Raw genomic sequence first — 27,331 nt, 5'->3', positions numbered from 1 at the left:
GTCAGCTACAAGTGTAACGGCTGTAAATGACTTTTACTCGAAAAAGATGTTAAAATTTGCTTAAAACCTGGTTTTTGAGGATATGTAAAAAATAGAATAATACATTCGTGTCCATTATATACCATTTATTTAACAACTCGTTGTTTAAAAACATATCAAACTCGCTTTCGCTCGTTAGATACATTTTAAAACAACTCGTTGTGAGATAAATGGTATCTAATGGCCACTCATGTATTATTCTCTATATGTTATTACTATCAAGTTAGCTGTTGCCAGGTGCCTTCATACACGCCCCCCCCCCCCCCCCCGCCCCTTTTGTGGGGCTTTATTGGCGTGTGAGTCTTTTTTCTCCAGCTGTCTCTCGATGAAGGTAGACGTGTCTACGTGCGCTCTCGAGCTAACCCCCCCCCCCCCCCCCCCCCCCCCCCACCTGGGGGGACTGATAGCCAGTTTTGGCTCCTTGTTGGAGTTTCGGGTCACCTATACCGGGTCACGGGCGACCGTGTCTCTGGTATACGGCGACCCGCCTCCAAAGAAGAGAACAGGAGGGAATGGAAGAGGAAGGAGAAGGAAGAAACCCGTGCTAGGGACGGCTCAGGAGGGGACAAAACTAGCGGCTCAACCGCCAGTGGCGGTCCCTTCTGCGTCGCCGCCCCCACCGAGTTCTCCGGAGAGGACGCGACAGCCATCGCCACCCGCATCCCCGGACCAGCCATACTCCGAATTGGACATCGCGATGTGCCAGCGGACCAGTATGACACCACCGAAATCCGCCTCCACCCCTAAAACGACGACTTCGGTGAAGCGGTCAACTATATCGACCGCTCCCGTTGAGTTGTCACCAGGATTTGTTGCTGTGGCGGCACCAAAGAGGAAGGCGACATCACCGACCACCCAACCAGCCAAGACCAAGCCGCCGCCGGAAGCCGTGCCCCCGAACGAGGACGAATGGAGCCTGGCCCTAGGTGGACTTCGTCACCAGCTCCACCAGTACTTGCAAGGGGACACGCAACAACCTAACAGACTGCGGGGAGGTTTCGCCAACATTGACTGGAAGCCAATGGAGGACGGCAGCAGCTATGAAATACACCACAAAACCTTCAGTGGTACGCCGGGAGTGATCGTCACACATTTTTTTTATAAATAGTCCAACGCATTTTACTTTGGCGCCCGTTCAATTGCTCAAATCACCTTAAAACCTTTTCGGCCGAGCAGTCAAACTTATTTTTGGGTTTAAATTCTTAGTCCGGACATGATGTTAGGTGCAGTTATTCTCCGTAGACTTAGGTTTTTCTAGTTAGATCCGAAGGAATCGAAATTCAGCCAATCAGAACATGGCCCATATTCGGTGTCTACTAGTCGGTCCGCGCAGTCGCTGGACGCTACTAAATACTTATTCCAAATTCCGACCATTTCAAACTCAATCCCCCCCCCCCCCCCCCCCTTTGTCCTGGACTTAGTCACTGGCAAAGGCCAGAGATTGAGCCCAGGACAGGCGTGTGTGAAACCTTCGTGGTATATACGCACGTTAAACCATATACCTGACCTGGCGTGTGAATGTGCGTGCGTGCGTGCGCGCGCGCAAATGCATTCATCCGTGTGTGTTGTTGTGTTTTGGTTTTGTGTGAGGTTGGGTGGGTTTTTTTTTGGTTTGGTTAGTTGTGTTTCTTATTAAGTACTAGTGTTTTAATTTCTTTAATACTTTGTAACAAAGACCAATGGAATAGCGTTAGAAACATTTGGGTTAAACTGGAGAACAATACACTTTTATGTGACGTAGATATCAAAGATTGGCGCGCGATAGTAAGAAAATTAAATAGATGGACTATTCTAAATGATTAAATAATAAAACAAATTACTGAAAGTTGTAGCTTTAATTATCTGACACAAAAACATACAATTTGTAGAGAAACATAAATTAATACTGCAATGTCACGGCGTGTCACTAAGTGGTATTTCACGTGTGGTTAAACGTGTAAGTGCGCTATATTTATAGTCCGTGCATGTTTACAATATTGTAAAAACAAACAAGAACACAAATATAATTCATCCAATGAACGTCAGTGTTGGAAGACCGTCAGGTATTTATTATTAAAATGCATAAATGTAGCTGAGAAATGTGGGATTATTGCAGCACACAGCATATTGTAGGACACCGGTCACCGTTCGAAACTGCAAGGTATGAAAAAAATACTCCAGTTTTGTGAAGAAAATTGTTCTTTTTGTGCCATCTTGGCTTGTAATGCAGTTGTAGATCTATAAGCCTAATACTGTATGAAATATCTTTTTGTATGTATCACGAAACAACACTGTATTAGGAAATGCTATATTTAAAATACTGCTATATTTTCAAACATTTAAAACAGCTATCCGAAAACAAAAAACGTTATTGTAGTTGTATATATCTTTGTATGTATGTATTGATGTATGAATATCTATATATAGTGTATGTATGTCGAGATTGACTATTACATACATATATATATATTAACGCACTGGCGTAGGGGATAATTACATCCTTTCTGGCCTCATAAATTGTCCCATGCATGCCGTTGCTGGGACTCGAACCTATGGCGCCGAATCGCCCGCAACTTGCAGACTTGCCACCATACGTTCTGAGCTATTGAGGCATGTGTGTGTGTGTGTGTGTGTGTGTGGTGTGTGTGTGTGTGTGTGTGTGTGTGTGTGTGTGTGTGTGTGTGTGTGTGTGTGTGTGAGAGTTATTGGGGTTTTCTCCGTCCTAACCAGTGCACCACGACTTGTATAATTTATCAAAGGCTGTAGTTAGCTCGAGTACTCTGACTGTAAGAGAGCTAGACGGACATTTGGACAGTTATACGCTGTAATGAGAGCGTATAACTGTCCAAATGTCCGTCTAGCTCTCTTACAGTCAGAGTACTCGGGCTAGCTGTAGTATGTGCCGTTCTGTCTGTGGGAAAGTACATATAAAAGATTCTTCTTAATGGAAACACGAAGCAGGTTTTCTCTTTGACTACGATTAAAAAATACCAAATTTTTGACACCCAATAACCGATGATTAATAAATCAATGAGCTCGTTAGCCTAAACAAAAACAAAATTTTCATAAATGTGACTTTCATAGCTGTCTACACTATTTTTTATTAATTATTTTAAAAGTTTAAATTGATGTTGATCGTCATATGTCCCTTTATTCGACACCCATGGGTATGTGTGCTTTTTGTGTTAGGGTGTTCTGAAACTTTCATTCATTCATCCATTCGGTGTGTAATACATGTGTGTGTCGGGTGGGGGTGACGTATCTCAGCGGTAAAGCATTCACCTGATCCGCGGTCGGTCTGGGATCGATCCCCGTCGGTGGACCAACTGGGTTATTTCGCGTTCCAGCCATAGCATCATGGCTGGTATATCAAAGGTCGTGGTATGTGCTATCCTGTCTGTAGGATGGTGCATATAAAATACTTGCTACTAGTGGAATAATGTAGCGAGTTTCCTCTCTAAGAGTATGTGTAAAAATTACCAAATGATTGGCATCCATTAGCCGATGATTAATAAATCACTGTACTGTAGTGATGTTGTTAAAGAAAAAAAACCCTAACTTTTCATCCATTCACATTCCGTCGGAACGTTACGAACTTTTTGCACTATCTTCCGAAATCGACCGACTTATTTTATTAACGTTTGGTTCTTCACATCAAATCAATCTCCATTTTTGACAATATTAACATTTTAAAATTAAAATTATTAACCTACCCAGGCAATACATATATAACAGTGATACATCTTACATATAATCTACCTGAACAAAATGAGTATCAAAAGCTATTTAATTTGTAATAATAATAATTATTATTATTTATTTATTTATTTTTGGTTTGTTTTAAGAAACCCCACTTTTGCAGAAAATCGCGGGATTGCAACCTCTAGTATACAAGTTCTTTATTTTATCAATAATAAATAATAGTATTTGCACAAATAAAGACTGGCATATAATAGTCCATCAGAGCTGCATTAAATTTGCTCATTTACTCCGTAAATATTCGGTACACTTCAACTGACACGTTAGTTGATTTAGCGCCTTGCAACCATTAAGCTGATACGCTGGGCATGCTCATTGGCGTTTTTATCCGGGGAGTTTAGTCAGTGACGTCAGGCACGAGGCCCTTTCCCGTATTCAGTCAAAAAGGCCGGTTCTGTTGTCTTCAGTCGGGCACAAATATTCCTTGCCAGCATTTAAAGTAAGCCAATCGTAATGTTTATTAGATTTCATATGTAGTGTTTGTTTGAAACAGTAGTATTTTAATATGTTTCTAAAGAAAACAATCTTCAGGATTCTACAATGAGCATATCGGACCGGTCGTAGCATGCTTTCCGACTCTTGGTTTTCCCAAAGGTCGAAATGGCAAACATTAGTTTTTCCTCAAAAAGTGGAAACATTTACCGTACAAATATGAAATATTTTGTCACTAGTTTAATATGTTCATATAAATTGACTTTTAATACAATACTGATAAAAACACTTTTGTGGAATAGAGATTTTGTTTGACCAAAGTAGATTGTCATTTCCAAGGGCATTGTAACGTGGTTTTTCGAAGTTACTCACGTTGTAGTTTTTAGTAAGGATAGGGTTATTTAAATATACATTAAGTTTATTTTTAATAATACGTATGTGTGTTACGGTTGGGTTAGGTCAGCATTGTTCAAAACCTTGCCGGCACAGCTCAGGGCGGTGCAGTATACGGTATTCAGTATTCTATAACCATACCCAGTATACCCTACTATAGGATGAAACGCCATACTATTCCATAGGACGGCAAGCACTGCAGTGGGAGAGTTTCAGGGATCCAAACCCCTCCCTGCTCAAGCAATATATGTTACTGGGTAACAGATCTTGACACCCGCAAAAAAACTTGTTAACCAGTCTGGACTCATCCCTGATAAAAATAAATACTTGCACAAAAGCACCTGGATGGTCGAGTTTGAACAAAAAATCATGTCACACGGGACAATATTTCAAAATGTTAGGTAACCGAAGTCTGTTCTCGTGAGTTTTACTTGGGTAACCAATTGTTCAGTTACGTGATTATATTTCTAGTAACCGATGAGTTAGGTCTACCTAATAATAAACCACATGAACTACGGTTCTGGGTAAAATATCAGCCCGCACCCCTCTAACAATATTTGTTAGAATTAGTGTAAGTTTAGGGTTAGGATTAGTTGTATGCAATATCTTTTTAAACATTTTACTCTATAAAAGCAACATGTTTATTTCGTAATCCAGTATCACTACATTTTGCCTTTGAAAAATTAGACATTTTGACTATTTTGTGTAAAATCTCCTCCACAAGGGTGCTTTTGGTAGAAATATAGCACAGAATACACAATGAGGTATTATGGGACTAAAGATTCATTTTATTCCGTAGATGCTCGGTTCATTCCGTCAAAATACACCCTATGATATTTATAAGTATTAAATGCAGTCTCACTTGTTGATCCACTGTGTGGCCAAGTGGATATAGTGCTCAGCTACAATCTTGATGGTCTGGAATTCGAATCCTGACCCTAGCACTACATCCGTTTGTAGTGTTTAATGCAATGTTCACTTGATAACGCTAAACCAATACCCCAAAGAGTGGGGGGGGTGCGTGCAGAAATCTTTCCGTGCAGGTACATGCATCAGTTACAGGTTAAACCATTAACATTAAGCAGTACACAATACTTGGAACAAAGGACAAGTAGCTCGAACTTGTATTAGTACGGGCCTTTGTATTTCACGCAGGGTTTCTGCCAGAGGGTAAAATGGGTATGGCGCCATACCCAAATTATTATATTTTTTTTTAAAGGTAACATGACACGTAAACCATATTTGGCACCAACCATGTACAATTAATGATAAATTGAATCACCTAAAAAATTTTTTTATACAAAATTAATTACTTAAAATATCTCCATAAAAGAACCCCAGATACGAGCTCTTAGCGGAAATTGCCGATCTTTAATGAGCAGGGCAATCACGAGGTCCGTGACGTCAGAGACGCGTCGCTTGATCTGAAGCCTTACACTTAAAAGCATTAGTCCGTACCACTCATAAAGAATCTAAGACTTGCACAGCTTACCAAAACAATGAGTGTTAGTTCGCAAAACGTTTTGCCGTATCAATATGAGCTGTTAGTAAATGAAGAAAGACACACATTTACTTACAACAGTGATACTGAAGAAAAAACGGATAGCGAGTCGGAGGGCGGAGAAACCGATAGTGCCAGACCAGACCGGTCGACCAATTTACAGCCCGGAGCCCGAAAGTAACCCGGAGACAAAACCAAAACTCGGATGCTAATGCCGAGGTGTATACTGTTCATATTTAGCATAAAGATACACCTCGATATGATGTATTTAAATATGTAAAAAATATAAATGTAGGACAAACGGTTTTTTTGTTTTTTTTGTTATAGAAAATATAGCATTTTTTATGTTCGGGCTGTACATAATGAAATCTGTATGCACAGTGTAAACAAACGCTCTAATTTACGACAAGGCGCTTCACTTTCATTAACCTGGCTTGTAAAACAACATAAATGACTTGAGAGTATAATCAACTTTTAAACTAAATATATTTCTATTTGCATTATTGACGTTTCCTTCTTTGGACGGTGAATACAGATTTTGTTATGTAGGCCTACAGCCCTAACATGAAAAATCTTTTTTTTCAAAAAATACCCAAATAAAAAATTCTACTTTTTGTTTTAACATATATAATTGGTCATGCTTTTGTGTATCTTTGTGCCAAAGTGTACAATGTAATCAAGGGTTCGCAACCAGTACATTTTTACTCCGGGTAACGTTCGGGCTCCGGGCTGTAATTAGGCGGACACCAAAGTACTATGCGGTGTTGGTGTCCAATCTTTTCTTTTGCGATAAAATACACAAGTCTTTCTTCGGATACAATCCTTTGGAAAACCATAAAAAGACAATCCCGATCGTTTAAACTGTTTATTTTTACACCCGAAGGCCGCGCAGTACGGCACTGTTGGACTGAAAAGATCGTAAGCCCCTTACTCCATATATAAACAGTTAACTGGGAACTGGGAACTGTATTAACGTGCCCCTATCCACAGAGGTTCAGGCACGCCCACTACGGATTTGGCCTCTGACTTCGCCAGTGACCAACTCTGGAGCAGGGGGTAAACAGTTAACAACAATCGAAGAGTACAGCGGCTCTGACGTCACTTCCCTTTTTTTCCGAACGCTCACGAAGAAATATGCATAAATCGTACTTTGATACTGGTTAGCGTAATTTCTTCATTTTAAGTAACTACACGTATTTTATTGTTATAACGTTATTTGTATATTATTTTTATATCATTTTTCTTTTAAAATGAGCTATAATATGGTCTCGTGTCATGTTTCCTTTAAGTTGACATTTTGACAATTAATTACTCTTATCATTATTGTATGATTTTCTTAACCCTAACCCTAAAGTAACACATTTTCTTTGTGGGGGAGGCCCCCCATACCCCCTGTTGACTGTGGTTGCATTCAATTCCATAGCGCCATAACCAAAAAATTATTTCTGGCAGAAACACTCACGGTATCGATAGTTTCCGGTATTCTGTCTGTAAAATCACAGAACCAATCTTTCGTTTCCCATAATTATATTGAGCAGGGGTTCTAGATTATGGTAGCCCCACTCCCATGGCTAGTGATATTCAACATTGGGCTAGTAAAGAACTATCTCGATGTAGACCTGTCAACCTTTAGTCAAGAGAAAGCAGGTGGTGTGTGTTGAAAAAGCAGGAGACTGAAAAATTGCAATTAATTTTTTTTTATTACAATAAGTTAAGTACTATGCGTACATACTTGGTAACCAATCTTTTGGTTTTAAAAAAATATAATAAAAAATACACACGTTTTTTTTAAAGGATAATATACTCTTCAAAAGAAGAAACGCAAAAGACAATCCCGAACATTTGGAAACTGTTATTTTATTATTGAATGGTGAGTCCGATAATTACCAAATGTTGCAGGATTGTTCACATTCACTCTAGTCCATTTTGAGTAAGTGATAGGACACACCACCAAGGTCAAGGTCATCTGGAGTCAATAACGGGTGTGGCCTCCGCGTGTGTTGACAACTGCCTGGCACCGCCTGCCCATTGAAGCAACCAGAGTACGGATGACGTCCTGGGGGATGGTTCACTCGGCCTGCAAGGCTGCTGCCACTCGGGCAGGGTCTGGGCCTGTGGTTGTCGCTGTCAGGCGTCGGACCAACTCGTCCCATAGATGCAATTGGGTTCAAATCCGGTGATTCGATGGCCAAGGAAGGACATTAATGTTGTTCTGTAGGACAGCCGTTGTGAGACGTGCTGTGTGAGGCCTGGCGTTGTCATTTGGAACACTGCGTTGGCGTTGGCCATAACTGGAACGATGTATGGCCGGAGGATCTGGTCAATGTAGCCCTGTGCATTCAGGTTGCCCTGCAGTGGACCAGGTCAATTTCTGCCAGTGTGTGAGATGGCTGCCCACACATGACACTACCCCCGCCAAATCTGTCCACTTCCTGCACGCAGTTTGCCGCATAACGTTCACCACGACGCCTATACACGCGACATCTTCCATCATGACGTCGGAGCAGAAATCGGGACTCGTCACTGAACCACACCTGTCTCCATCGCAGTTGAGGCCATTGTCGATGAATCTGGCACCACTGCAGTCGGAGTCGACGGTGTTGTGGTGTTTCTGACACCTCGAACCTGGACTCTGGCACGAATTCCTACCTCACGTTTCCGTACGGTCTGGTCGGATATCCTGCGCAAACCTGGTATTGCTGCGGCTGTGGAGGTGGCAGTAGTCAATCGTTCCCGATAGGCGTACAAAAAATGTAGCGGTCCTGCCCGGGGTAGTGACCCGTGGTCGACCGTATCTAGGGAGGTCACGTGTTGATCCATGTTGCTGGTAACGGTCCCACAACCTGGAGATGGTGCTTGGGGACACATAATGGAATGCCCTGGCAACGGCCGTTCTGGATTCGCCTGCGTCTAGTCGGCCGATCCCATTGTTTCTCTGCGGTTCACTGAGACGTGGCATGTCCTGGAGTAAAGAACTATCAGATCGCCATGTAGACCCTGCACTTTTATACTTCGGTGTTATGTTGCACGTGCAGAAACGCACGTGCAGTGGTGACATGGTTTGCAAAAGCTGCGTTTTTGCGAATATTCACATTTTGGAACTTTATTTACAGTAGCTTTTTATCAATGTAAAGGGGTGTGTATGACATGCAATGACCATATATGCACGTATGAACGGTAGGAAACATAAAATAGATAACCCATTTGTTTTTTTTCTTTTTTTGAAGAGTATATTATGATTATACATTTTTTTTTTTTTTTACTTTTATCCAAAAATGTTAAGAACACTAACAAGAAATTAAAAAATTAATTGGTACATTTACGGTATACACTTACAACCTTACAGGTTATGTTGCATCATCATTTGTGGTTAGTGTACCTAAGTACGAAAGACATTTATATAAATCTTATAAATTAATATTCAGTTTTTACTATAAGTAGGTTTATATAGCTAATTGGTCTTTTCGTTGTCTTGCTGTGACGTGATTTTAACATGCATCATGTGTATCGCTGTCAACTCTCTGGGCCAGAGTCTGGCACTTGAGATTCGTCATAGTTCCATTATGTAATCTAGTCGGAAGACATTTTACAATTCAGAGCCGTTATTACAACTAAATTGGATAGTTTTATATATGGCAACACTGAATGTCAATACACAGCCTGTTGAATTAGCGGCAACGCGCTTCATAGCTATTATGATGACAACAAACATAATAACACGTCACTTTATAAACTCCATGTGCTTTTTTAACGATATAAATATCCCACAATTCTCACTAAGGCAAAGGTTAAACAGCCCGGAAAATTCGGCCTGTTAATTCTCGGAACGAAAGTAGTAAACATTTTCTGAATGAGAAAAAAAGGCAGAGTTACTTCCCTTATGTTATTTTGGCAAAAGGGGATAATAGTTTTTTTTTGTGCTTACAAAATGTCATTTAACAGGAGACGGGAGATTTGATAAAATACCAGGGGAATCCTGGAGGGTTGACAGATCTGTCTCTATGCCGGACAACTAGTTAAACGATACAAATTATCAAATGCTACATTTAAGTCTTATTTTGTAAATATGAATATCCTTAAGGTGTATACTACCAAATCAAATCCCATAGACAATAGTAACATATGTGGCTAAAACTCCTACCTGCAGTGTATCAATCGACATAAATGCCACATATATAAATACTACTACCCCTCACACTTAAAGTGAATCAGAAAAAGTTGGGGGTCAAGCTGCTCGTTTCTGAGATAATGGGTAGCGTCTATGACTACCCTAGTTCCGCACAAGGCCACTTGACACATTGGTACTAGATGAAATAAAATTGCATATATTTTTTTACCCAGATAACTTATTTTTTTTTACAACCAACACACATTTATAACCAATCACAGGACTTGTGGTGTTCACTTCTCTATCAAAAGTTGGGTGCACCTCAAACTTTGACCCAGCCGGAAGTTATTTGATTTAGTACTACCATAAATGTTTTTTAAGCCCTATCCCCTGTTTTTAGATGAAATTTCCGATTATTCGGATTGGTAAAATTGTATTTACTTCAAGTAGGGCAAGTGAATTTTTGAGCATGGGTAATGTTTTAAATCACTGATCCCATAGTTAGTGGATTTTTTTGAAAATTCTAGAAAATCACACTACTGGAGAATGTGTTTGACACTGTCACAAGACCTGATTTGTATTGTGTTAACCAAACTTCTCTGTGTTCCGGTTCAGGTAAATCCGAATCCGTTTGAACACACGCTCAATCAAACATGTGACACATTTGAACCAAAATTACTGACACTAATTATGTGTAGTGTATCTCTTGAATATAGGGCTCAAGAAGTAGTATTTAAAATTCAAATATAGTTTTTTAGAAAATATTTAACCTGACTACTTTCACTGAAATCGAAAAAAGTACTTCACACATGTGCTTGAGTACTGAAGGTGGCAGTTGAATAGGCCCCACTATTCCCTGTAGTTTCATTTAATTTAAATAAATGGTATTAAAAATGGGTTCCCATGACTAGTTTTACGGAACCAAAAAAAAGTTTCCGCTGGATTCCCACGATCACAAGGCACGAACCTGGAAAAAGTGCTCGTTAAATTAAGAAAATGTTTTGACATCTAATAGCCGATTAATAAATCAATGTGCTCTAGTGGTGTCAACCCACATCAGTTTATATCTCAACAATGGCAAGTACCGTCATCAAGTTCAAGCCCTGGTCTAAATTTTCAAAGCCATTATAGACTGAAGCTCGAGAACTAGGCTGTTTCATTACCTAACGTTTCATGAAGTGATTATTAGATCCGGAGATTCATATGCATTGTTAGACCTGAAAAGTGATTATGTTTTCATGGAAAGTGATTTTTAAAAAGATTAGGATCGACATTAAAATTAGGATTGGCTGCTACTTGGAAACACTTTTGTTACATCTTATATATATATATATACCTCACTACCCAGAGATATAAATACCTACTTATTCAGTATGCATGTAATTATCATTCCCATTATCATGTAAAACTATTAGTCCTTCCATTTGGAGGCAATATTTTTTTTTATCCATTGGCAAAAAACTGCTAATAGTCCAGCCCATTACTGACGGCAATTCATATAGTGTATTTCTGTTGATGCAGTCCTTTAAACTAGAAATTAAATGTCATGAGGTTTTGTTTTGTGTTTTCTTTTTCATTTATATGCAATAGCATCAATGTATTTTGTTTGCCGAGTTGTTATTAACCATTCATTACAAATATGGATTGTCACATTGTTAGAACCCAACCAATCAACTTCATGGCTCAAAACGGCCTGTGGTCAGGTCACCAAATGCGACCAATGACCCGTTTGGGCGACTTAAATATATAACAAAAAAATGGTGTGTGTTGGCCAAATATTATTATTTTGTCTGTCTTCTTTAGAGCTGTAACATATGAGCCACTATTAATATTGGTATTGCATATATTTATTCCACATTAAAATATTGTTCATTTTTTTGGAGAGTTTCGAGCCCTGAACTTTCGATTGGCATCATGAGAACACCACTAAGTGATACATTAGTTTGAAAAAACCCAGTTCTAGAAAATGATATTTAACACCAAAAAGTTTATTAGACAATATTTGTTTATGGAGGTGAATTTAGACCTAATATAATGGATCCTTCTGGTTTTAATATTTTATGTGCTATGGCTTAAATATGGTTCTGTTTTCAGATGGGAGATAAGAAGATAAAACTTGGCTTTGCTGAAAATTTTGCCCTCAGTGGAGTTGCAGCCGTGATCTCGAAGACTGCAGCTGCCCCCATCGAGAGAGTGAAGCTCCTTGTCCAGAACCAGAATGAGATGATTAAAGCCGGTCGGTTGGCTGAGCCTTACAAGGGCGTCATTGACTGCACCGTGCGCACATTCAAAACAGAAGGTGTTCTTCCATTCTGGCGTGGTAACCTTGCCAACTGTCTAAGGTACTTCCCAACACAGGCCTTGAACTTTGCCTTCAAGGATCAAATTAAAGCTTTGTTTAAAAGCAGCAAGAAGGATAGCTATGGCGTTGGGTTCGCCAAGAACGTCGGCTCTGGAGGATTGGCTGGTGCGATGTCTCTCGTCTTTGTCTACTCCCTTGATTACGCCCGAACGCGGTTGGCAAATGATGCCAAAGCGTCTGGTAAAGGAAAGGGCGAAAGGCAGTTCAGTGGTATGATCGATGTGTACCGCCAGACCCTGAAGTCGGATGGCTTCGTCGGACTCTACAGAGGTTTTGTCATTTCATGTGTCGGCATCGTCGTCTACAGAGGCTGCTACTTCGGCTTCTACGACACAATCAAGCCCATCATGCTGGGTGACAACGCTGGCCTGGCTGCATCTTTCGCTCTCGGTTACGTCGTCACCATTAGCTCCGGCCTCGTCTCCTACCCCATTGACACAATCCGACGACGAATGATGATGACCTCCGGGGAAGCTGTCAAGTACAAGGGATCCATTGACTGCACAATCCAGATTCTGAAACACGAAGGTTTCATGTCTTTAATGAAGGGAGCTGGCGCCAACATCCTCAGAGGTGTTGCTGGTGCAGGCGTCTTGGCTGGCTTTGACAAGTTCAAAGAATACTACTTGAAATGGAGAGTTTCAATCGCCAAATAAGGATAGTTGCTATTAGATACAAATTGAGCCGGGTGAAATACTGAGGGTTTTTTTTTTAAAGAAGAGAAGTGTTAAAAGATGATCTGTAATGTAATATAAAAAAAAGTGTGGTGTCCTGACTTGTTAATTTTTTTGACTATATTAGCAGATTTTGAAAATGTTATAGGCTGTGTGACTTACTATTGTTGTACCTTTGCATTGTTTTGGCCTTTTATAGATAACTGTACAACTGGACCATTATTAAAAAGAAAAAAAGATGAACTATTAAATGAAATTTACCGAGTCCTGGTTGTTTTTGCTGTTGCAAAATTTATTCTGCAGATCTCTAAGAATTGAGCCATTTCCTTGTGGAGGGAAGGGTAGGCTAAATTGATATTTGTTATCCATCAGATCTCTGAGAAAGCGGAACCAAATATGGGTGAAACCGATTTTGAGAGGATGCACGAACGAAAGGATTGTCGTTGCAAATGTCAGTCCTGTCCATTTAGGGCAGTAGCTGGGCAGTTTAAATGAGAAACCCAGTGTTTGAGCTATCATAGTTTGAATTCTATTTTGAGGTATGCAAGCTTGAGCAGCATAGCCCATATTGGGGATTTTGTTCAGTCTGTAGAGCCAGGAGCGGAGCAGACGTACTGCCATGGCCGTACCACGTGTGTGTGTGTGTGTGTGTGTTATATTTGCTATATCTGTGAAAATGCCCTTGCACGTAATTTGAAAGGCGAGTCTGGCAACCTCGAGCCGTACCACTATTTTTTTTTTTTACACACTGCCGCCCCTGAGAGCGCCTGTCGAACGTAGGCCCTACTTTCTTTCCAGTCCCAACCAGAGGAGCACGACGTTTATCAAAGGATATGCTATGCACTGTGCTGTCTATAGGAAATTGTGACGGATCCTTGCTGGTAATGTGGGAAAATGTAGGTTTTCGACTAATCGGAATTGTGAATTGTTTGAAATGCGGGGCAGGAGGTAGCCCAATGATAGTTATCGCTCGATGCGCGGTCGTTGTGGGATCGATCCCCGTCGGTGGGGCCCATTGGTCCATTTCTCGTTCCAGCCAGTACACCACGATCAAACGGATGTGGGATTGTGCATATAAAAGATCCAATGCTGCTAATCGAAAAAGAGTAACCATATGTATGCCATATAACCGTACATAAAATGTGTGGAGTGCGTCGTTGGATAAAACGTTTCTTTCTATCCAATGTGCGCACGTCTGGTACATCATAGGTGGTATGTAATTTCCGTTTTGTGTGAATGTCTATAATTTCCTAGCTGGTTTCACTAGGAATAAGCTATCGTGGTTACAGTTTTCCAATTTTTACCCGAATCTGGATAACATAAACGGCTATATATGGTTGTAAATGAATCACTTGGATTTTTACATGGATTGCAACTAATATTGTGGGTAGAATGAGGGAAATGCACGGTGAAATGGTTTCAGGCCAGCTCATTTGGACCGAATATCGTTTTTGTCCGAATTTGAGTATTTGCTCCAGCACTAGGGTAGCAGTGCCTACCCCCGCCCCTGTCACGTACGTTTAAGTCAAACAGTCGTTTGTTGCTGACGCTTGGTAGATTGATTTTTACGCTATACTGTAAACAATAGTTTGCACCTTTTTTTTCCGCTGCATAACTCTTACCCAACCCACCCCCTTTAAAGTTAGCTTATCAAAATGTAGAACTCCTATATCATTCATGCGGGCGCCTGGATAGCCATTAGAAATGGATCCCACAATGCGATCCGGTACAGACTATGTAAGCTACTATACTAAAATAGGCCTATTGTTTCCTGTGTAATTGTACGGTTTCATCTGGTTGAGACCGGCGTCGTGGTTAGGTCATCGGTCTACAGGCTGGTAGGTACTGCGTTCGGATCCCAGTCGAGGCATGGGATTTTTAATCCAGATGCCGACTCCAAACCCTGAGAGTGCTCCGCAAGGCTCAATGGGTAGGTGTAAACCACTTGCACCGACCAGTGATCCATAACTGTTTCAACAAAGGTCATGGTTTGTGCTATCCTGCCTGTGGGAAGCGCAAATAAAAGATCCCTTGCTGCCAATCGGAAGAGTAGCCCATGTAGTGGCGACAGCGGGTTTCCTCTCAAAATCTGTGTGGTCCTTAACCATATGTCTGACGCCATATAACCGTAAATAGAATGTGTTGAGTGCGTCGTTAAATAAAACATTTCTTTCTTTCTTCCTGTAGACTTGTGCACCAATCTCTGCACTATCCAAATCCAGCGGAACAACTCGGCCCGTTCTTCCTGCAGAAACACTCTCTGGTATTATATCCCATTTTGCAATTACACCTAACAGCCTCTGGCAGTTGTGTTGGGGCTGGTCCCTCATCTGTTAGGACTGGCAGGCATTTCTCTCTGTTTGTACCATTCCCAATCCTATTCTTTTATGCAGTCTTCGTGTGTACTTGCATGCAGACTTGGCACTTGCTGAGATTGGGGAAAGCGCATCTGGCTTGACACATGCTGTGCATTGTACTTCTGCCTACTTTGTGGTGAAAGCTTTATAGTTTAATATAATCCAGCTAGCTTGTCCTCTGATTGACCTTTGTGTAAGCAGACTATTTTGTCTTGTCTGACTTGTTTGTCACTGCTTCAGTGCAAGTCATGTTTATACATATAGTAATATACATCTACAACAAGAATAGTTGGTTTAGTTCTTTTAGTGGCAGCACTGGGTGTCTTCACCATTAGTAGATTAGTATCTGCATCTCAAACTGTATACCCCCAAATATGTCCATATCACCAGGCGATGTCCAATATATGTTAAATGCGGGTGCACCGTTACACCGACAGGGATGGATCCTAGACCTACCGCGCATCAAGTGAGCACTTTACCACTGGGCTACGTCCAGCACCTCAGGGTCTGTGGTATTCCAGGGCAAAAAGATTTCCTTTCTAACCAAGAGAATAAACAGCGGTTCATCACTCTACTCAGTGGTGAGCCACAGTGGCATGGACGTCACAGAACATGTCTAGGTACATCGTCATCTACTAAGTATGCACATTGCCACTGCTGCGGCTGCAAGAACAACTAAACGAACTATCCATGTTACAAATGACTTGTACAGAAGCTGAGGCACACAAACCAGTAAGTGTTTAAAAACGGAACAGTACAAAAACAGATATAATAGCAGTTGGTAGAACAAAATAACCTACTTATAAGGCGACAAGTTGGATTTCTTTAAACTACAAATCGTTTACCAGAAGGTAGGAGGAAGTATATCATAACTTTGTGTGAAGTCAGCAGTGCGTCCTACAACCTCAGGAACTGTCTCATGTCCATAGCATGTTTAAATGTTTAATGTTTACGAATATTGAAAAAAGATAGAAGTCATCAGCAAGGGGGGGGGGGGATCACAGATAGATACTGACTTTTACTCAAAATTTCAATTTTGTGCTGTATTGGCCATTCTCAAAGAGAATGTTACACCCCTGCACCACGGTGAGGTTACAGCACGCGCAGGGGAGCCCCAAAAGAACTACCAGAGACTGTTACGTGTAACTGCAGACTGAAGTGTAGATTATGCTTGGATAATAATTATTCATAGATGCATTAACATTTTCTTATCCATAAATTAATTTGATTTAACTATATTTATCAACTCAGTGGAGATACAATGTTGAGTTCATTGTAATACGAAATCCAAGTGATTTATGTTTCCAAACATAAAATTAATCTAATATGACTATAATATACAAAGAGATAGTATTCTAGGAATGTATACCACTTTGGTTTATTTATCTAAAATTGAAATATATGGTGTAATACCTTCCGTCAAAGAACTTTAAAATGTGTAAAATATTAAAAGATTGAAAATTAAAAGAAAAATACTAAGTTACAAGTGTTAAAATTGGTTTATTGCGACAGCCATTTTGATTTCTTTTCCAAATAAAATGCACGTTTTTATACTGCAAGCTATTTCTATTTTAAAATATTTTATATTACATATATTAACATATTTAAACACTGAAATTAGTTTGGTTAGAGGTGAAAATTGATAAAAACTGCGCAATGACTAATGTTGTGGTGGCCATATTGGATTTATGCAAATTAGGCACTGTTCCACTGCTTGGATTTAGGAGAACTTTTTATGTTTCTTTTTAGCCTTTGTGAGATGAATAGTGAAGAAATAAATTCTGTTGCAATTTGTTTTGGGTTGACCCCCTTTTTCGCATAAATTGACTCGACTATTACTGTACCGAGCAAAGCCAAACCTTTAATGAGGTGTCCTATTCACGAGTTTGTCCACGTGCCATTTTCCCCTTTGTGGGGCCGGGCGTAGCTCAGTGATAAAGTGCCCGCTTGATGCGCGGACGGTCTGGGATCGATCCCCGTCTGTGGGTCCATTGGTTTATTTCTAGTTCCAGCCAGTGCACCACGACTGGTATATCAAAGGCCGTGGTACGTGTTATCCTCTTTGTGGGATAGTGCATATAAAAGATCCCTGCCACTAATGGAAAAATGTAGCGGGTTTCCTCTCTAAGACTGTCAAAAGTACCAAATGTTTGACATCTAATAGCTGATGATTAATAAATCAATGCGCTCTAGTAGTATTAAAGGCATATTGTCACAGACCACTGACCTATTTAATTGTCTAACAAAGTATTACCTGAACAAAAATAATTTGATTCGTCCCTAAATGTACTTTAGTCAACCATCTTCATAACCACCATACTCCATTTATTAATAACATATTGTAAAAATAATTGAATTATGGCAATGGTCCATAATTCAAAAATTAAAATTGCCGAGAGGGTTGGCATGGATTTCACTCAATCATGGTTCAGTTAAGATGATGCAATAGCTAGATTTTTTATATATTATCCATTTTCAGAGAAATATGGTCCTTAAATCCGTGACAGTATGCCTTTAAACAAAACAAAGTTTAACTCTTGATCACCTCCGGAAATCCAGCAAGACATGACGGCACCTGCAACTTTTAACGTTATATTTTAATCTTAGCAAAAAGTCATTAGAGACTGAGCTACCGTAAATTTTACCTCCTTCCCGGCGCAGATCCAGGGGTTTATGAAGGGCACGCCAAACACGCGTTTATTATTATTATTATGTTATATTATATTATTTATTTTTTAACGGCGGCGCAAAAATGGAGCTCCGCGCTTGCAATCACACTTCTTCCCCCTACTCATCACTTTTTGCCTGTTTGGGCAAAATCTAGCTCAGTCGCTAGAGCGCTCGCCTGAGTTGCGTTGTAGGATCGAACCTCCTGAGTGGACCTCTTCTCTGATTGGGTCACCCCCCTCCCCCCGTCCAACCCAGTATATCACGACTGGTATATCAAAACCGTGGTATTTGCTGTCCTATCTGTCGGAAAGTGCATATAAAAGATCCCTTGCTGTTAATAGAACAATGTAGAGGGGTTTTGTAACACTACCAAGTGTTTGACAGCCAATAACTGATGATTAATAAATCAATGTGCTCTAGTGGTGTCGTTGAAAAAAGCAAAGATTAATTATTTTTTTTGTCTGTTGCTCCATAACATGACCCAGACAAAGTGGGTATCCCACCCCGCCCCACCCTCTATGTTGGTACTTTCCAATTTAAAATCCTGTCTCAACAATGGTGAACTAGAACCATTCCAGCGTGAAATCGAGCAAGGGACACACTGAGACTGGCGGGTGGGGAAGGGAAAGGGTCGTAGGGCCTAGGTCACAGCGGAATAGAGGTATCGCTGGACTGTGTACAGCAGTGAAATGTTCGCCACCGCCAAGACTGATGATGTGAAAAATATGTAAATAAAAAATAAAAAATAAAATAACAACCAGGGCCCAATTTCGCAAAACATCGTAAGCCTAGTTTTGCAGGTAAACGTAAATCTACGTTTTTATTTAATTATAGTACATCAAAGATAGTTAAAAGTATACATATTTCATTTTCTTTTGTCCGTAAAATCTTCTGTAATGATGTAATTTTCTTCGTAAAATAGGAAGGAAGGAAATGTTTTATTTAACGACGCACTCAACACATTTTATTTATGGTTATATGGCGTCAGACATATGGTTATGGACCACACAAATATTGAGAGAGGAAACCCGCTGTCGCCACTTTATGGGCTACTCTTTTCGATTAGCAGCAAGGGATCTTTTATATGCACCATCCCACAGACAGGATAGTACATACCACGGCCTTTGTTACACCAGTTATGAAGCACTGGCTGGGACGAGAAATAGCCCAATGGGTCCACCGACGGGGATCGATCCTAGACCGACCGCGCATAGATGCCAAACACTTGTAAAATGTATGCCCGTTATAACTGCTAGTCGCAGACGTAAACTTACGATGTTTTGTGAAATAGACCCCAGTTCTTTGTCAATATGTGTAGGCTTATGAAATTCAAATTCAAAATGTAACGCCACGTTTTAACCTGCAGATGGTCATCCTTTTTGGATGAAGCAATATATAACAAAATAATTGATTTTATTTCACTTTTTATTTATTTATTTTTTTGGGTGGGTAGGATGGGGTAGGGGTAGGGGCATATGCTTGATGTAATATTTTAATGACTCAGTGGGTAGGTGTAAGACCACTACACCCTCTTCTCTCTCACTAACCACTAACCCATTGTCCCGGACGGACATCCCAGATAGCTGAGGTGTGTGCTCAGGACAGCGTGCTTGAACCTTAATTGGATATCAGCACGAAAATAAGTTGAAATGAAATGAAATATTTATACAGATACTGATATTTCAGGACGACAGCAGATACTTTGTTTATACCGATTTGTAACATTATCCGTGCTACTATATTTTATAGAGCTCAACGTAGCTTTCACTTATATATAGAGTAACTGGTTACGGCCAAGGCATTCGACCTGAGCAGGATAAATCCAATACCTTAAGACAGTTATTTTATATATCCTGCATTCCTATACAATTAGAAAATTTAATGAAATTAACCAATTTATTACACAACTTTACCGTTTTCTGGGGTAGTAAGCCCGCACGTGTTCAGTGCCTTTTCGTCTACAATATCTATATACACCAAAACAAAATAGTTCTTAAATTTATTTCTTAATTTTAAAACAAAATTGTTTTCAAAACGTTTTTAAAAAATCAAAACCATCAATTGGAAATATAGAAAGTAACATTTAACAATACGCCATTCCTTTGTTGACGATAACTAGTAGTTGCGTCCCAAAAAGATATATTTTAATATCTTGCCACTATATACATTTTATTGTGATTGAACTTGATCAATAACAATATCATTAACGGGTGGGGTTTGGTGCATATGTAGCCTGCTGAATAATACTCTTCGAGACAACCCAACGTTATATTTTATCGGGTAACCATTCCCTTCGATATTCCAGAGTCGTTGACAACTTCATGTGTCATTCACTCTGTATGCACTCAGCTTGTCATCATCGCATTTCGGGTAATTTTTCACTTTTATTCGTATCCGATAATCGGCAACGTGATGCCATGCCTATCAGAAAATGAACGTTTACGAACGATATGCTTGAGGTTGGAATGGCACAGAACGCTATTGCTAAACTGTTTAATATTCAGTGTTCATCAGAACATCATACTGTGTTTACGGTAATGTTATCAAGTTTAAGAACATTAGAAATCTTCCATATTTAGGGAGCCTGTGTGTGACATCACGTTAAGCAAAACGTCTTTATCACGCCAGTACACCTTTACTACGGATCATTTCGAAACGAGTCTGACACCTCGATACATCCCCCGAGTTAAAGGCATATTGTCACAGACCATTGACCTATTTAATGGTCTAACAAAATATTACCTGAACAAAAATAATTTGATTTGTCCCTAAATGTACTTTATTCGACCATCTTCATAACCACCATACTCCAATTTTTTAATGACATTTTGTAAAAATAATTGAATTATGGCAATGGTCCATAATTCAAAAACTAAAATTGCTGAGAGGGATGACATGGATTTCGCTCCATCATGGTTCAGTTAAGATGATGCAATAGCTAGATTTGGTTTCCAACAATTAATGTAATTTCTATTTATTACCTACGAGGTACAGCATAACGAGGGTCATATTTATCGTACGATTTCCCTCGTATGTCATGACTAAATCGTATGTCCTCCTGACATTGTCGTTTAACGATTGGCTGTATATTTCTTTCTGATTGGCTGACACGACATTCCACAGATACTACTTTCTTCATAATACATTTTTATTTCGAGTGTAAGCTGATCACATGCCCTAATGACAAATACGTGTTTTTAATTAATTTAATAAAACATTAATTGATTATTTATGATAACTTGTATTATATTACGATGTAGTTGTGACACATCAAACACTTAATTATGAATATAACGTTCACAACTGTCAGAAATATATACACTCATGTCACCTAAAGCTGGTATCTCACGAAGACAAATTTCACTTGCGCATGGTATGCGACTGAAATTCGCCAATTCGCCAAATATTAGTTAAACAGTAGCAAAACTGTTGCGTGAATTCGCAGACATCGCCAAAGCATCGCCAGCAATTTTGAACATGTTCAAAATTTTCAGCGAGTATTTTGCGACAGTTGAACGCCAAATGTTAGCAAAGTGTTAGTAAGACATTCTCACTAATGTAGCACTAATGTAGCACTAACGTCGCATGGCCGGATGGCCTCTGGTTTTTCACGACATTAGTGATAAGTTAGTACGAAGTTAGTGCTAATATTTTGCGACTGTTTGGCGTAGCTTTGGCTTTCATGTCTAGACATGAGACATAGTCACTTACAACGTGCATATGTTGCACGTATACGCACATACATGTCACAAAATGTTCGCGTGACGGCACTGTACCACGTGACCTCGCGTGCCTATAGATAAGGTGACATTGAAAACTGCTGAAGTGTGGTTTTATTACATTTTTGTGGATATTTTAGTTAGCCATCATGCCTGCCAAGAAGAAACAGAAGAAGGAAGCTACAGGCACTACACTGCAGATGGTGTTAGGAGCAACCCAGAAACCATAGGCCATGGACATGTATGAGTCACCAGTGACCAGATATCTCAAGGTAATGGCAACCTTGATCCCAGGTTCCAAGCATCTTCTCATGTTCGTATCTTGCTTCTGTATCCTTGGAGTGAGTCTCACCACCAACTCATGGAAAAGGTCTGGGTCCATTCTAAGAAAGTTCTTGTACCTGGTGATGTTACCTTTTTCAAGGTAACCTAACAACTTCTCGTACCATCCATACTTTGGCCTGTCCTGCAACCACTTGTGCATCCAGATTCTCTTGGGTCTTCTCTTCTTCTTTTCTTCCTCCTTCTTACTCTCTTCTTGCTGAATGACAACAGCAACAGCTGCAAGCAGGTAGCATTCCTCTTCAGCAGCAACTGCAGCCTGTAGATCAACTTCCATAGGTTCAAGGTCCATATTTTTAGAGGTCTAATAGCTCTTCTAGAGGTCTTCTTGGATGTCCTACACTGATGATGATCAGATTCAGACTGATGCTCCAATGGTTTTCAACAGGGGGTTGTATAGGTAGCTTCCAAATGCCAAATGTTCGCCAAACGTTCGCATTTTGGTTGCAAAATTAGTGAGATGTTAGTGCAACATTAGTGCGACTGGTGCGAGACTGTCATGCGACTAAGACGTTGCATGCGACGTTAGTGCGTCAGTTGCACTGATGTTGCACTAACGTCTCACTAATGTCTCACTAACTTTTGGCGAATGTTTGGCGTTGATGACTCCATATGAGGCCAAATACGCCAAACATTCGCACTAATGACTCACTAATATCTCACTAACTTAGCACACATGTTTGGCGATTGCTTGGTGACTTTTTTGTCGCAAAAAAAATATCTGCGACAATTGCGTTTTCAAAAATTCAATAGTCGCAAAATTAAACGTGACAATTTGTCTTCGTGAGATATAGGCTTTAGTCTGCGCACGTTAATGACGTTACATTACATCTTGAAACAAGTGTCGGGGTATGTTTGTAAACAAACAACGTTAATTTAATTCACAAACCGTTGTTAAAACAACACATCTTGATTGTGAATATATGTATAAAACTGGTCGATAACACTTTTATTGAAAAAAACTCTGAATTAATGCACTAAAAGTATACTTTTGCCAGCCTCGATCAACATGTTTTTCTATCACCTGTCAACACGTGTCTGTCAACGTTGTAATGATCAACCTTGCATATCAACTTACATACATTTACATAGAAGCTTCAATACATATCTTATTGTAATTTATGAATCCATAAATGAAATGAATGTCTTATTTTATCTGTTGACGTAAACATCCAAGTATACTTTGAATTTCCCTCCGAGTGACACAATGCAAAATGGCTGCACACAGACTTTGAAGATTGCACTTACAGCATGGCCTATTTTAGCTATAGTCTGTTTCAAAATTATCATTGATTGTCCTATATGTCTAACGAACACTATTTGTGCTCATTTACACAGTTAACAAGAGACGCTATTGGTAACTAACTTGTGCCTAAATTATCGCATTTCCCTCGCTCTCGCTCGGGAACTATGATAATTTAGGTACTCGTGTCGTAAACACTCATATAATATCCTCTATTTATTATCCATATTTAGAGAAATGAGGTCCTTAACATCCGTCACAGTATGCCTTTAAGGAAAGTTCGTGGAAGAACTGTACGCAACCATTTACGTGATCACAAAATACGACCACGGCGGTCCAGCTATACGTAGTAATTGATGGCGTACCCATGAGGTAGACCATACTTTAGGTTCAACAGACAGGACTGGAGCACTGTTCTTTTAACAATATAATTATAAATAATACCAATAATAAATAATGTATCGCAAACTAAAGCTGTTGCTGTATTTAAAAATATAAAGATTATCGAGGATTTACTGATGCACAGGACGTTTATAAATCTTCTTTTTGCACTATCAGTGAGAGAGAAGTACATACCACCACGATGTCCGTTAGTATGCCAGTCACGGGACACTGGTGGCTACAAAATGAAAACACGACTCACTTGGCAGCTTGAAAATGTTTATTGCAAGATGGTATCTTACAGAAAGAATGTGTAAAAATACTTTTCAGAATGGTGTATGTGGTAAAAGGTGGTCACAGGTAAAGCTATTCCTAAGAGTACAAACGCTGAACGCAAAGTGCAAACACTAAAAGCAGGTGCGAAACATGAAAAATTATCACAGATTGTTTGTGAGCTCAATATACAAGCACGTATATCATAATAATAAACATTTTATGTACACTAACAAAAACAAATATATTCAGCAATATATTAAATATTCAAAAATATATTAATAGTTGGGTTTAGAAGCACACTCTACTATACGGAACTAGAAAACGGCACATTTAGTTATAAAATCCGACTTGACTTCAAATAAACAATCACTAAATTTCTAATTGAAATATTCAGTATTTAGAAACAAAATTTGTATAAAATACGAGGTCAAAATATTTTTGTACAATTTAATTTTATGTTATGTTACAATAATGACGATTAATAAAAATGCTTTTGGTACATTTTATATATTAACAAAAAGAAAAGGTAAATGTAAAGCCATTTTGCTTGGCACTCGACTTTTTGTGGCACCGTTTCTTAGTGTCGTATACTGTGGGACATAAAACAAAGACGATCTGTACATACTAAAGACTGAATAGGAAAACAACACATATAAATGTATCTGGGCAACGACTGCAAACTACTCTTGGTGATTTGGACAGAATACTGCTGGTTATTTATGAGACATTTCCAAATCACTCCAGCAGCTTATGCATAATACTGTTTGCTTAGGAATGCTGTAAATATATTATTGTCAAGATGAAAAACAAAACCGATAATGTATTCTCCCCTGTTTTGTTTTTTTAATAATTATAATTAAATAGCATCTTGTCTGTTGTGATTGGTCACGTTACACAAGTGACACGACTCGTGGTGACATTGGGAAGGTTTTGCGCATGCCCATGCACTTTTCCCGGTCAATGAAAATGCTGTTGTTCTTGATCGCCAGATCCTGTTCCAAGGACGATTTCGTGTGCAGCAGTTCTTGTAACGCGTTCTCCGATTGGCGGAGTTTAGCCTGGAGGTACTCCACGGTTTCTGTGATTTCTCCGCACTCTTCCACCAACCTGTGAAAAACAAACAATTGACAATCAGTATTCACACATCAAACACAGTGTGGTAGTTGGTGATATCAAACCATAACGCACACGTAAAAATATCTATATCATTTTAAAAAAGCCCATTAGGATGAAAAATCTCCCCTATCAAAAGGGCGAAATTGCAAACCTCAAAATAATCGAAGAGGAATTTCTCCCTATAACACAATTCTTTCTAATAATAGTGATCTATAGCCTACATATGTAATGTCTTAGATTTAATGATATTGTATTGTAGGTTGTTTTTTGTATTTTAAGGAAAGGGTCTCAAAGTAAAGGGAATGGTAATAACAATAGGTACAGTAAATAAAGATCAATCCAATGTTCCAGCAGGGTATCTTTGACCAGACGTCACCGCTCACTAACCTGTGCTGTACTGGATCTCGGCACAGCTCGACGTTTGGCCTGCGTGTGCGGGTGTCCAGTCTGGTGTGGGCCACCTGCATTGGCGCCTCCTTGTCGTGGATCGACTTCTTGAGCAGGGCGATGTTCTTCTCCATGTCAAAGATCTCTTGCAGCACCTGTAAGTGAAACCAGTAGTTATACCCCGAGAAACTACCGCCAGTCACGTAGACCAACCATTAGATGACAACTCCATAGAGGCACTAGCTGCAAGTGAGCAAGGGAGTCCACAATCGCTGATCACTCGTCCAAAGCCAATCTCATATGTTGTGTTTTTGTGTTTTCATTTAATACTATCAAGTAATAGCTAAGCACGTGGAAGGAATAAATCGCCTATTTGATGATTACTTCACAGACCTAGTGCCGTTCCCGACCGTGATTATAAAACTTCACGTTCAAAGTTTACTCTTAACAGACGCAGAATAAGAGGGACATTCTGACGGACTTTATTATTACTGAAAATCGTCTTGAGAAAATTTGGATCTAACAGCACTGCAACATAAACATAATGAATAAGGTTTTGCTGGCCTTGGACAAATGTGTCTGGAGTTGTTTAAAGGTGTATACTATATATTAAAAACATCTCGGACATAATCAATAAGGTTTTGCTGACCTTGGACCGATGTGTCTGGAGTTGTTTAAAGGTGTATACTATATATTAAAAACATCTCGGACATAAGGTTTTGCTGACCTTGGACAGATGTGTCTGGAGTTGTTTAAAGGTGTATACTATATATTAAAAACATCTCGGACATAATCAATAAGGTTTTGCTGACCTTGGACAGATGTGTCTGGAGTTGTTTAAAGGTGTATACTATATATTAAAAACATCTCGGACATACGGTTTTGCTGACCTTGGACAGATGTGTCTGGAGTTATTTAAAGGTGTATACTATATATTTAAAACATCTCGGACATAATCAATAAGGTTTTGCTGACCTTGGACAGATGTGTCTGGAGTTGTTTAAAGGTGTATACTATATATTAAAAACATCTCGGACATAATCAATAAGGTTTTGCTGACCTTGGACAGATGGGTCTGGAGTTTGTTTAAAGGTGTATACTATATATTAAAAACATCTCGGACATAATCAATAAGGTTTTGCTGACCTTGGACAGATGTGTCTGGAGTTGTTTAAAGGTGTATACTATATATTAAAAACATCTCGGACATAATCAATAAGGTTTTGCTGACCTTGGACAGATGTGTCTGGAGTTGTTTAAAGGTGTATACTATATATTAAAAACACTCGGACATATGGTTTTGCTGACCTTGGACAGATGTGTCTGGAGTTTGTTAAGGTGTATACTATATATATAAAACATCTCGGACATAATCAATAAGGTTTCGGTTTTGCTGACCTTGGACAGATGTGTCTGGAGTTTGTTTAAAGGTGTATACTATATATTTAAAACATCTCGGACATAATCAATAAGGTTTTGCTGACCTTGGACAGATATGTCTGGAGTTGTTTAAAGGTGTATACTATATATTAAAAACATCTCGGACATAAGGTTTTGCTGACCTTGGACAGATGTGTCTGGAGTTGTTTAAAG

General features: G+C 39.5%; 2 protein-coding genes across 5 annotated transcripts in view; one reads left to right on the top strand and one right to left on the bottom strand.

Annotated features, from left to right (window-relative positions):
• Positions 1 to 4,059: 4,059 nt before the first annotated feature.
• Positions 4,060 to 13,512, top strand: LOC121378779 (ADP,ATP carrier protein 3, mitochondrial-like). The gene is made up of 2 exons (XM_041507094.1): positions 4,060 to 4,216; positions 12,306 to 13,512. The coding sequence occupies exon 2, from the start codon at positions 12,306 to 12,308 to the stop codon at positions 13,227 to 13,229; it is 924 nt and encodes a 307-aa protein (XP_041363028.1). The 5' UTR covers positions 4,060 to 4,216; the 3' UTR covers positions 13,230 to 13,512.
• A 10,712-nt stretch (positions 13,513 to 24,224) lies between these two features.
• LOC121379954 (tektin-3-like) overlaps positions 24,225 to 27,331 on the bottom strand; it is a 47,989-nt gene continuing 44,882 nt past the window's right edge. For all 4 annotated transcript variants that reach the window (XM_041508651.1, XM_041508648.1, XM_041508647.1 and 1 more), the window contains exons 6-7: positions 25,739 to 25,893; positions 24,225 to 25,342 (exon numbers count right to left, since the gene is read on the bottom strand). In XM_041508651.1, coding sequence (XP_041364585.1) covers positions 25,126 to 25,342; positions 25,739 to 25,893 — 372 coding nt within the window. In that variant the 3' untranslated portion in view covers positions 24,225 to 25,125. The remainder of the gene's footprint in view (positions 25,343 to 25,738; positions 25,894 to 27,331) is intronic.

The sequence above is a fragment of the Gigantopelta aegis genome, chromosome 8 (assembly GCF_016097555.1).
Source record: "Gigantopelta aegis isolate Gae_Host chromosome 8, Gae_host_genome, whole genome shotgun sequence".
In the NCBI taxonomy this organism is placed as follows: Eukaryota; Metazoa; Mollusca; class Gastropoda; order Neomphalida; family Peltospiridae; genus Gigantopelta; species Gigantopelta aegis.
The sequence above is the reverse complement of the archived record's forward strand: the minus strand, read 5'-3'. Positions and strand labels throughout refer to the sequence as shown.

Coding starts and splice junctions, on each gene's coding strand:
- LOC121378779 (XM_041507094.1), top strand. CDS start 12,306: ATGGGAGATAAGAAGATAAAACTTGGCTTTGCTGAAAATTTTGCCCTC.